Below are 13,236 nucleotides of genomic sequence, written 5' to 3' on the forward strand. Positions count from 1 at the left end.
CAATATAACGTTTTCGGTTTTTATTTTAAATAATAAAAATACAAAAAAATATTTTTTCATTCATTTCATTTGTTATTCATATCATTGTAGTTACAACTATGTAGTATGTCAGATTTATTTCCATACAAATTTTAAATAAAGCAACAAAAAAAACAAACAAACATTTAAGAAAAATCCTGGTTTCACCAAAGTTTTTCGTACTCACCAGTGGAAAACGAGTAACATATTACACGAATGAGATAGGAAATCGCCACCAAAAAAATGTTTATACAATAAATTATGACTTAACTACCAAAGAAGTGAAAACATAATTATTTCACAAATCAAAACGCAATCGGAATACAGTGAAACATGCTTATAACTTATAAGTATCCGTTATAATATGTTATAAGGGATATTCACGGGACCATCGAATGTACCTATTATAGACAGGTGTATTTTAGGTAATGTTCACACAGAAAATGTGCGCTTTATCAATATACATTTCTTGCGTTATGTATGCTACGTTGCCTTTAAATAGTAGGTACCCTAAATAAATTCATGGCACCAGATGTTGAAAGCCTCGTTATGAGCAAAGTTACCAATCACCATTAAGTTTGAAAATGATTCTAGTATATGCTATAATTTAAAGCTCCTTAAATTTGAAACTCAAGTAGATACAAATAAAGTGACCATAATTGGAACGAAAAAGGGACAAATCACAAATGTCCCAGAGTTCGAATTAATACTAATTATTTGGGATCCGGAATGTAGGTTGGACCTAACTTCGTGGGTCGAAAGAGTTTTTAGAATATAAGCCACAAATAATATTTTATTAAAAGTCCTGTGCATTTCAGTGTATTGTTGAATAGTATTGACTTATAGAATCTAAAAATACTCTACTGATTTTGACAAATCAAAGAAGATTTAAATAATAGATTCAAAATTTCAACCAATTATTTTAGGGAGGCTTACCACTATAAAAAATATTAAAACCTACCTTTTAAATGTGTATTTATCTCACTACAATTAAATGTACATTGAAATAGAATGTAAATATAATATATTTTACTTAACAGATTTACAGGAGCATGTGTGTAGCACAATATTATGTAGTAAACCGAAAGATTATTTTTATACATGATGTAAATCAATCAAGAATAGTTAAACCAATAAGGAGGAACTTTGTGAAATATAGAATGAATGTGGCACAGTAGCACATGTAAATGGGATATATAAATATAATTTAAGTACATTATAACTATAAAATATAAATACTGTAATCGTATATCACACTATAATACCAACCATACAATTTTTATTTTAAGTTTAAGTTTTTATGTTTTTATGTTTATTATTTATCATGAGATATCAGTGCAATATTTTTTTGTCAACTATTAAGTAAAAATCAATTTTGAATGTGACAAAATATTATTCATAATGCATACATGACATGATGTATATTTTTATATAAGATTTGCGTTTTTATTTTTTGTTCAGATAATTAATGCCTATTGATTCTTGATTTCAACCATAACAATTTACTCTATAATTTGCCTTCTTTTTTGTTTTTCTCTGTCCCTTCTAACTTGCTCACTGGTGATGAAATTCAGTTTTTTGTGTAGAAGTAGTGGAGCAGTTCATAATTTGATATGAATAAATTGAAAAAGTGTAGTTTATTTTTTGGTTTTTAACATTTGCTTATGATCAGTTTTATGAACTTATGATTAATGAAGAGACATATTTTATTAGAATTGGTAAAATTTAAAATTAGATACATTCATACAGGCATACTGCACCATTATTTTAACTTAATGTTTGCATTCATTGTACATTTTATACATTCATTGATTATTAGACTAATAAATATTTTGACTTTTTGAGTAATTATACTTGAAACATCATTCATATTATTTTATTAATTCTGATAGTTAATGATGTTATAAATGATGATATTAAATTATATAAGTAAAATTAGAAATGTAGTACATATTCAATGTGAACATTAATTTTTGTTTTGAAAAAATTGCCATTATAATGTTTACATTTATATCATAAATTATACCTACATATTTTATAAATATTTATTTAAAAGTGTTAATAATGGAAGTATAAAGTAGGTAATGTTAGTAGTTTTGAAATAAATCCATTTGAAAGTTTTCTATTACCTTCATTACAATAATTATCTATTCATTACTTTTTTTTTATGGACTTCAGCAATTTATGTGATGGTCAGATAATTTTTGTATTGATTTATTAATGCTGGTTCAAAATTATAGTACAATAACATCAAATATCTAATAATGCAAAAAACAAATAAATTATATTATTTTTAATTATACTCTGTATAACATACATAGTATATGTATAAATATAAATAACATACAATTCTTACGTTATTTTGAGTCATTATTTTTTGAGTGAAATGTGCTGCTTGAGGTAACTTAATGCATCATTCAATTAGTTTGTCTTTAAATGATTCACAAATGTATTTTGACAATAAGTCATCATGATGGACCTAAAACGAATATATAAACTCTGTTACAACAACAAATGCAATTGAAATATTTTGATGTTAAATTAATTTACAATTATTTGTAAGGTTATCTCAAACACTATACATAGAGACATGAAGTCGTTTTAACCTTCAAAAATATTCTAAAACATCATAAAATTATAGACATTGAAGAGTGAGCTGTGTTGATTTGGTACATTTAAAAAGTAAATTTAACCAACCATTTTCTAAAAATTACAACTTATAAAAATAACCAAAAGTTCACACCATTTTATAATTCACAATAAGTGAACAAAAAACAACGAATCAGGGAACTAATTAAATGAAAATTAACAAAATGCAACAATAGTATTAGAAACAACCAAAAAATAATTCTTTGATGAAAAAATGTAGGCATAAAAATAGTAAGAACACTAAACAGCAATTAAATCAAAGAAAATTCCATCAATATCATTTGATATATATTTAGATATTGTTAAATCATATACAATGGATAGTGCTACTATCAATAATTAAGTGTTTTATCTACAAGGTACCTATTTGATTTTATAAGCATATTATATTCTACTGCTGAAGCTATAAAAGTAAGATGAGTAATTTGAATTTAAGTTTGAATTAAAACAGATTACATTTCTTAAGTGAATTTGTGTTTTTTAAAATATTATAAAAGATAGCTTATGGCTTTCTTACCTGATCTTTTACTTCTGCTTCAGTAATAAGGTTAGGAAAAAGTGTCATCAAATAATTATGGCATACAAAATCTCCATCTTTTATAGTTACAATACCTCCAAATTCAATATTCTCAAATTGTCCTCTTATTAAAGCGTTGTCAAATATTGTCAAGTCATGAACAGAACCAAACCATCTATTAATGTTAGTATGTACTATCAGCATAATGTGAATCAATAATAATTAATAGATGAAAAACATTTTGCAACAAATTACTACTAACCGAGGCATACGATTTGTAAACTGCAAATTATTATCACATATAGTTTAAACATTGATTGAAAAGTAGCTTTTCTACTGCAGAATCTTAGTCTAATATTTTTATTGAGATATTGTTTTCTGATGTGAGCACAATATATTGATCCAATGACTTCAAGAAATTGGTGAATTTTATAGAATACTTCATAGACCAATTTTCTGCTCACTTTAGTTTTTGGCATTTGAATGTATTTTGACATATATGTTCGAGTATATGTTGATATTTTTTTACAACACGGCATTGTTATTTTATGGATTTGTCTGGATGTTGGTTTCCTAAAAACCACTTAAAATGTATTATACATATTTTTATACATACAATATATTAAAGTACTTCAGTAGATAGGTATGTATTACAATCTAATATCCACCTGAAAAGCACCAGTTGAATGATATCTAAGTGCAATCAAAAACTGAAATATTAATGACAAAGACATATTTATAGTGGTGTGTATTTTGGCATAAACTATGTTGAAACATATTCAGTAATTCAATAAACATTGTTCAAGACTACCTGATACACATACTAAATCATTAATTATTAAGAACAAAGTCCATGAAAATAAGCACCATTATTTCTATTTTACATTGTGACAACTAAGAACAGTAAAATAAAATATTTTATACGTACCTAAATATCAGTTTAAAATCTGTACCACCATAATTTGTAAATGGGATATATCTATCACGAAAAAACGATGTTTCGATAATTATACCTACAGAACATCTTCATCATTAGTTGAATTAGAATCAGATAATGACATATTTTATAAGAATACCTAATGTAAAAAACTGAAACGTGGTACTCATTGAATGTGTATTAATTATATTAGATAATATAATATTACAATTTTAATATTAATCAATATTTATAATAATAAAAAAGGTGGCTGATAAGAAATCGATTTCTTATCACCAAATTTACGGATCTGTTTAAGATGTCAGTTGAGGTTTGCGCATCACTATTGTTAATTTCGACCTTATTTTTAAGACATTCGCATCGTTTGATTTTTGTGTTATACTTCGTTTGCGTATTGACCGTTACCGTTTAAAAGATCTTACATCATTTGCGCATTATTATTATTTAACAATAGAAATGAAAAAAGGTATACAGTCGAAAACAAAAGTTGTCTTCTAACTTTGGTCTTAAAATTCGCTCATCTTTAAATCTACTTACGTAATATAACATTTTCAAACATTACCTTGGTATCGCTGTTTTAAAATATAAATGTATCATTGTACCATAGTAATGTTGTGTATTTGTGTAGCTCAGGGGTCTCCAAACTTTTTTATTCGAGCGCCACATAAAATTAAAAAAGCCCTTAGCGGGCCAAATGTATGAACACTTATAATTTTTAACCTAACCTAACCTAATGACTTTGGAAACTATACATATTTTTAGATTATTTGCCGTAATTTGTCGGGCCGATGAAAATTTGTTCGGGGTACGGCCCTTGTGCTCCCGTTTGGAGACCCCTGGTATAGGTATTCAGATGGCAATAATACGAGTACAGGACGAAATCGTTTACAATGCGCTCCTGAAAGTTTAAAATTTGACTAACAACATGCAAAAACATTGGCTAAATATAATATGGTATATTATATATATTACATTATACCAAGAGTTGATTTATATAATTATTTTTAGTGCCTAATTATTTAATTGATTTTTATACAATTTTTAATTAATTTATTTATTTAATCAAACTATAAGTAAGTATATTTATTTTTGATTTTTTTTTTTTTTGAGTAGATAAAAATGTAATTTTTAGTATTAAATTTTTGAGTTTTGATAAATTTTGAATTTAAATGTTTATGTAGGTATCTTCATTATTTTTAAGTTTAAAAATCTCAAATTAATCGTAATCGATATAATTTTATTCATCATGCAATACTATTTTTTATACTCTCTTATTGTTCAGAATATTAATATTTAATATGCAATTGATTTTCGATAATCTGGTGCAGGTAAACGGTAAACAAATAATACACAAAGGATATATGATATTTTGGGACAGGTAAACAGACGATGCCCAAATGATATGGGCATTTTCCCATTTTCCGCCAGCACAAAAATATACATATATTTCCTTTTACCGCCACCACAAATTTCAGTTTTTATATTTTGGTAACCCCTTGGTAATTATTTTTAAAATAACAGAAAAAATTAGGTAATCATTTTTTAATTAAATATACGATTTTACATTTTACATTTCAAGTGATACTTAAAATAATTATGATTGAAAAAATTAAAATATTATATTATACAGGGTGATTTTTTCGTAGAACACTCATTATTTAAAAAAGTATTGACTTTTTCAAAATATTTTTTACATAGTTTCAAGTTGTTAAAAACAAACGTTTTTATCTTTCTGTAGATAAACGATGCTGCATGGGGGCTAAGCAATGTGAAAACAGTACGGCCTCCATATTGTAGTTATTTAACATAAAAAAAAAAAGATTATTTCGTCCACAATGCCATTTTGCATAATATTATTGTCATTATTAAATTTATTATACAGAACATAAGTACAAGTTAGTGTGACATAATAATGTTAAAAAACGAGGTTTTAATATATTGTAGAGAGCGGTGATACAAACATAATCTTAGATCATATACTATATAGGTATTGTACATATTGTATATAATCTAAGAACATAATTACATAATTTGACACATGCTAGTGATAAGCCACCCACAGTCTGTCCGTATACAACTACTACAGTCCGTGTTTGATGTGCAGAATGTTAATAATATGCAGCTGATGCTAACGCAACAACCGCCTAGCGTATCAATCACGATGTAGAGTAAGTAGATGATATTCGTGAGAGAAACTAAAAAACTAAAAAAAAAAAAAAAAAAAAAAAAAACTAAAAACTAAAACCTGTTAAAAAAATGGAATTATACTTCATGCTATCTAGTTATTTATCAAACCACTATCATAGTATATTTCTTTTACTACGATCACTAATATAATGGAACCACTGTCTACGCATACCTCTCATTTAGGATAAAACGTTAATACTTCAAGACACGACCTCTAAAATGTGTACGTAACCTACTGACTTTCATCAGATTTCCGAGTTTTGGCCAAATATCCGAAATGTTAATCATAATATGATATAAACAAATATCACGAATAAATGGTTATTAATTTATGACGAATATTAAAATATCGTTATAAAATGTCTATAATATTATGTTTATATTTTAGTATAATCTATGAATACCCATGACAAATTTATTGACAAAATAGATCTATTTTGAAATAATGAAATATGTCAATATTGTCAATTGATAATGCCGTATCACCATCACCATTCACCTGTGAAAGGATGAAGTCTGAATATCGTTTATTCGTTTCTAATATTACTAAAACGTTCTTTGGACCGGGGTTGATGAACAGATAATTTTAATGCTATTTGTGTATAAATAATTTATTTTGCCGAACAGTGACCATTACACAATTTAATAATAATAATAATTTACCTAATAATCATATAGCCATATAGGTACTATAAAGCATAAAAGTAAGTAGATTTTATATCGCAATATGTTGTAGATATGTGTAAAATCTGTAATACTGTGATAACAGATGTAAATTGATAAAAAAATACACAGAAAGGCAGAAAGCACACATTAAAAAATAAAAATAAAATTCTATATACTTTTATTTACTCTGCTAAAATTCTAAACATATTTTTTTTGTAATTTATCAGTATTAATTGAAAGATTTTTTGAAAAATGTATTGCTTTAAACTTCTTTTGATCCACCTATGCCATCTACATAATATGTAGACTATACTAATAACCTTCATAAGTCATAAACTTATAACCTATAGGAACTATGTACGAATCATTTTTTTTTCAATTTGATCAACATTATTTGTTTTATAGTTCAATAATTGGTGTTACAGGTTGCAGATCAACAGACGCCCAATGGATAATAATGATCAATGATAATAGTAGTTCAACATAGTTACTGTAATGTCTGTAATGGCTTGTTGAATTTGGCAATTACTAAGGTTGCAATTGAAATTGCTTCTTTTTAGGTAAATGGTTTTAGTTACCTTATATAAGTTAGTTATAATCCAATAATCCTGTTATTATTTTCATTTTTTTTTAAATATTATTTTACTGGTTTAAAGTAATAATTTAAACATTTAACAAAAACACAATGAGTATACTCATGGCATGCCCAACATCAGAGGCGGTTTGAATGTATTATACTTAGTGGTGCAAGACAATATATAGACATCCCCCCCCCACCACCACCATCATAATAGAAATTACAAATAAATATTTTTTAATAAGTTTATAGTTTATAATTATAAGGCCCTTATATTTTTACCTCGACGCTTTCAACAGTTTCAGCCACGATTATCATTTATCATATGTCATTGATTAGGTACTTTATTACTTTTTTCATTTATCAAACATTAAAATTAAACATTGCGGTCAGCACATGCTCAACCAAGACCACCCACCCCCCTAACATTGGTGGTGCAGTGCACCAAAAATAGTATACTCAAACCGCCTCTGCACAACATATTATATGTAAAATTATTATGTTTTAATTTAAAAATAAAATCTCAACAAATATTCTAAACATCTGTTTATAATGTTTAATGTTGTTTATTATTATGCACAACATTTTAATTTCAATACACATTTTAATCTAAAAATTCAAAAAAGATGTTATATAATAGACAAAATGTCATTGCTTTGGTTCTTATGATTACAGCAACCACTTGATTATTCAAACCTCGTTAATTCGAAAAACTCTTTAAATTGAATTTAACGCTTAATCCCCTGAGAAAATCTCTATGATTAGGAGAAAATACATGTATTCTGAACTCCTCGATAATTCAAAATTTCTGTCAATGGGACACACTACTATTCAAATTTTTTTTTCCAGAACCTCTATAATTCGAATTTCCTCAAACACGATTATATGTATCTTTCATATGTTTAAAGATTGTACAGTCAATTTCATGTACACTAATGAAATGAAATGAAACTAAAAAACTAATAAACTAATAAACTAAAAACTAATAACGACGGCTATTTAAGTATATTATTGACTTTATCTAACTAATCAAGATTTAAATCATACAATTTTACCAATATAAACCTCTGCAATGGGTAAACAAATGGCGCCAGTCAGAATATGGGTTCCGTAAAGTATAAGTGTCTGTTTATCGCTGACAAAAAAGTGATCTCGGCAGTTGAAGCAGGTGTAAAACATCATACAATTTTCCACCTCTCTTTAATTTGAACTAATTTCTTTTTCCTTTATTATTTGAACTCTCAGTAAATTGAAAATCTCTATAAATCAAATTTTTAGCTTGGTCCCCTGAATTTCGAATTATCGAGTGACTACTGTATTTTTATTAATTCTATGTTATAGTTTTATGATGTTTAATATTATATGATAATTAAAATATTAATAAAAACTATATTACAGCTTTTCAAGATAAATAGCAATGTTCAAATATCTTTACAATGAACTTCAAATCTGATGACAGTAATTTAAATTTAAGGTAAAATTAGTTTGTTTTTTTTTTGCATTATCAATGTAATTTCCTAAATAATAAAAATAATTGAAATATTTCTATCTCTTTTGTTACAGGTATATGTGCAATTTAAAAATATTCAATGTTCAAATAAATTCTGGCTGAATATTAAACTGTGTGAGCTGATTAAAACATATTGGTTAAGATGAATCTTTGGTAAATTGTCTACATCTGAATGTGACAGTTGTGCGACTTTCTAATCTAGACATTTAATACTACACTTTCTCAACTTTTGTTTTAAAAAATTTACATACTTATTTTGTATTTAATTATTGTCCATTGCAATGTTTAAAAAAAACATGTTGTAAATTATTTTCATGTTTGAAAGTAAAGTTAAATTAAATTTAATGTGGATCTATTTATCATAGTTTTATTTACTCTTAGTTTAAAAGACATAACATAGTTACAATGATATTTTACTTAACAGTCTTTTCTATACAAAAATTATAATTTTTTTTATCCTTTAATTACCCCAGAGTGATGTTCAACTCTATATAATTGTACTCAATTTATCTAATCCTTTTGGTGACTAGGTTTCACTGTACTGTTCCAATTCTCAATATTTATAGTAATAATGATCAGTGATAATATGATCAGTGTTAATACATACTTGAAATAAACTAAATAGTTATTGTTAGTTGTTACTACTTTTGTACCCTTATTATTGTTTATCACTTTACAATATATCATTTATTATGTAATCCGTGATTAACAACTGAAAGTTATTTATTCCTTTTTTTATTGCCATATATTGTAAAATAAGACATTTATTATTGTAACATGATTATGTAAAACATAATTTTATTTAATTACTATAGTACTTAATTTATTTATTTTGAGTGAATCTTATTACTGATTTGTAGGAATATTTTCTGTTTGAATTCAGGGTCGGATTGGCTAGGCGAGCTACCGAGAAAATCTCGGTGGGTCACTTGAAGTTAGGACCTGTAGTGTCAGAGTGTGGGTGAAAATAAATACATGTTAGGATAAATAAATAAGTTCGTAATGATTTTAGACGTAATAAACCAATGAAAAATAATAAAAACCCAAATTTTGGCCAGTGAATATGTAAATGGGCTGCTTAGAAGTGAAAATCTCGATGGGCTGATATATACCAATCCGGCCCTGTTTGACTAAATACCTAAAAGTCTACGGTAAAATATTAAAACATAAAGTGTAAAAATAAAAATATAATTTCTAAAGTATTACAATATAGTAACTTTTGTACTTTATAAATCATGCATTCATACCTAACTATAAATGTTTAATATAATGTAGCAGAATTAATATAAATGCTATATGGTTAAACAAAATAATAAAAGATTAATGGTTTGAATGTAAATTTAAATTGTACGGTATGAAATAATAATTAGACATCATATGTACATTTATAATATCTGTATTATAAAATTTGTATAAATTAACAAATTTCTGTCTAGTATAATCAACTTTATGCTGTTACCTTAAAAATCTAAAAATTGAAGCTACATAAATTTATTTACTATCAAATTTTAAAGAAAAAATTCACCTGTGCTTTAATGTCTAGTTTCTTAGATTATACTCGTATAAGTGTTTAAGCAAATGAAGAGTATTTTTAAATAGTTATGTTTTATAGTATCTCTGACACTTAATTTGTTTAAAAATCTAAATATTGCAGAAGCAAATACACTGACACAAATAATGCTCTTACCTTTAAGTTTGATAATAACTTTGCTCATCGTATTAAATCTAACTAAATCTTCTATAATTAGTTCCATAGGCGTGCGCAAATTTTATTCTCAGAGGATGCCAATATATTTCAAAAAAATATAAATTAGAATTTAAAAAAATAATGTATTACATAACTACAATAAAGTTCTAAAAATATTAGGTAGTTAATACAAGTAAAAATATAATTTTAACTTAGCATTTGATATTTGTAGTACTTTATTGTAGTTCTAATCTTCTGTAAAAAGGATGTAAACTTTTAAACTTGGTGAAGTCATTGTTATAATTTATCAGTTTTATTGTAAAGAGGATCTATGGTATATCTCGTATCCCCCCTATGATTAGTTCTACAATGTGTAAATTTGATATGTCGTACATATCTTAAAACACATTGCAATATGTGGATGAGTTGTCATTTAAAGGTACATAGTTAATGATGTAATTTGACTAATTTACGTCATAATTCATAATTTTTACTAAATTTTCAAATTATATGGTATATTAAAGTATTCATTTTTTTGAAGTATTTCTTAATGTATCTGTGTAATATCGCTCATTCATTATTTTTGAAATATAAGTATATTACTTGTAAGACAAGTGGTAATTGTTAATCGGTCTTAATGTTTTTACTACATTGACTGATGCTGTTTTAATTTTACTATTTTACAACATATTTTGACATTGTGTCTATTTTGAGTCGGGGTACATTTTATTAACTCAAGATTAATAATTCTAATACATTAAAAACAACCCACCACCACATTTTCTCAAGAGGCGTTGGTGCAATAACTTATTAAAAATATATTAATTTAATAAATTAATTATCAGAGTGTTCCATTGATAGATGACTTCTCCTGCCTTGTGTTTCATGTTATATTTTATATCATTATGTATATGTTTACATCAGTCATATTTCTTACTTATTTTATTAACAAATAGTTGTAAATGTCCTGAGCAAAAACAAATTAAAATAAAGAAATTGTAATAATATATTGGATAATGTACTATATTATAATAAGTGTAGTATGTGCAATCCAAAAAGAGTAACAATGTATTAAATTATTTTTATATAACAGAGTAATTTGAAACATTTTGATGTTTTAAGGTATATAATGCTGGTAAAAAGTTCTAACCTTAAAAAATTCTGCATTTATTAATATAAAACCAATTGAAAATTCAAAGTCTAATATGATTTTTTTTTATTGCTGCTCATCAATGAAAAAAGTATAAATATAGGTTGACATTTTTAGATAATTAGTGTATAAAAATACATTTTTATGTTTATTAAAGGTTACTACTAAATTTAAGATAGTATAATTCTCATGAATAATTTTTCAAGCGACAGTTTTTTTTCATATTTATTAATTATTGAGTATACAAACAAAATAGTTTGTAGTATAGTATGTACTTATTTACTTAAAAGTGAACCACATTGCTTCCAATGTCTTTATCATTAATTCATTAAGTAGTATAGATACCATTAAAATAAATTCATTAATATCAGTCACGAGCTACTTAATTGTACAAATTCTTTTCATTCTTCTCGAACACACACATGATAACAATTAATGTTAAATGATATTTTAAGTAGTTGAAATTTTGTAAATCAAAGACCCTTTTTTTGACACTAACCATTTTTAAAGATTTTTTAATAAGTATAATTTCTATGCTCTGCAAGTGTGTAGAAGAAATAGCAGAGCACTTCAACACATACACAGTAAACAAGCATGACAATGCTGCATTATATAAATATTATTATTTATTTTATTCTTTTTTTAGGTTTAATGTATCAATCTATTACCAATCTTTAATCATATTATCCTACTTATTCAATATTATTTATACAATTAATTTAAATTTGACGTAAAGTTTACGGTGAAATAATATTTTTAATAAATTTTATTTGAGTTCAATATTTTAATATAAACATAATTTTAAGATTCATAATCAAATTTTTAAAATCTTATATTGAAGAGTCCAGTAGTTCAATTTCTAATAATTAAAAGTTGTTTTCAAGTAAGGTTCATGACAAATTGAAATATATTTTAAAAAGTTTTATCCGATTACTAGATACAAGTTGGTACAGATAGGTCTTTTTGGTAGCGAACAAAAAAAGAAGATATCACATCATAAGATTCTTATACCAATTATATTCATAATAATATTACTAACTTAATTGTTGGTATGTAATCTTAAAAAGCAATTATTATGTGTAATTTAGGTACACCAAACTCAATTCAATAATATACTTTATTTTTTTTAAACTTTATTTTAAAAACGATCAGTATACGATTCATTTATAATAATAAGCCTGCATGTATTTAATTATTAATTACAAAAAAAAATTAAATAAGTAGATAACGGCATTCATAATTAGTACTACCTACATAGAATTTTGGCAGACAGTAGTAGTATTCTGAATACAGTACTTTTTATCACATAATGTTTCTAACCAAATATCTATTTTAAAT

At 25.5% G+C, this 13,236-nt stretch overlaps 1 protein-coding gene and 1 long non-coding RNA gene across 2 annotated transcripts; one reads left to right on the forward strand and one right to left on the reverse strand.

The window, feature by feature from the left end:
- Positions 1–2,094: 2,094 nt before the first annotated feature.
- Positions 2,095–4,293, reverse strand: LOC149060718 (uncharacterized). The gene is made up of 5 exons (XM_089217222.1): positions 4,113–4,293; positions 3,447–3,757; positions 3,185–3,359; positions 2,366–2,497; positions 2,095–2,276 (listed from the first exon to the last, which is right to left on the reverse strand). The coding sequence occupies exons 2-4, from the start codon at positions 3,452–3,454 to the stop codon at positions 2,432–2,434; spliced, it is 249 nt and encodes an 82-aa protein (XP_089073348.1). The 5' UTR covers positions 3,455–3,757; positions 4,113–4,293; the 3' UTR covers positions 2,095–2,276; positions 2,366–2,431.
- A 2,826-nt stretch (positions 4,294–7,119) lies between these two features.
- On the forward strand, positions 7,120–9,704 carry LOC149060719 (uncharacterized). The gene is made up of 4 exons (XR_016189669.1): positions 7,120–7,331; positions 7,400–7,534; positions 8,950–9,025; positions 9,115–9,704. It is a non-coding gene; the product is annotated as an uncharacterized LOC149060719 (long non-coding RNA).
- The last annotated feature ends 3,532 nt before the right edge of the window (positions 9,705–13,236 follow it).

This window comes from Diuraphis noxia, unplaced genomic scaffold (genome assembly GCF_037042655.1).
Source record: "Diuraphis noxia isolate RWA-SAM2 unplaced genomic scaffold, SU_Dnox_SAM2 contig0001, whole genome shotgun sequence".
In the NCBI taxonomy this organism is placed as follows: Eukaryota; Metazoa; Arthropoda; class Insecta; order Hemiptera; family Aphididae; genus Diuraphis; species Diuraphis noxia.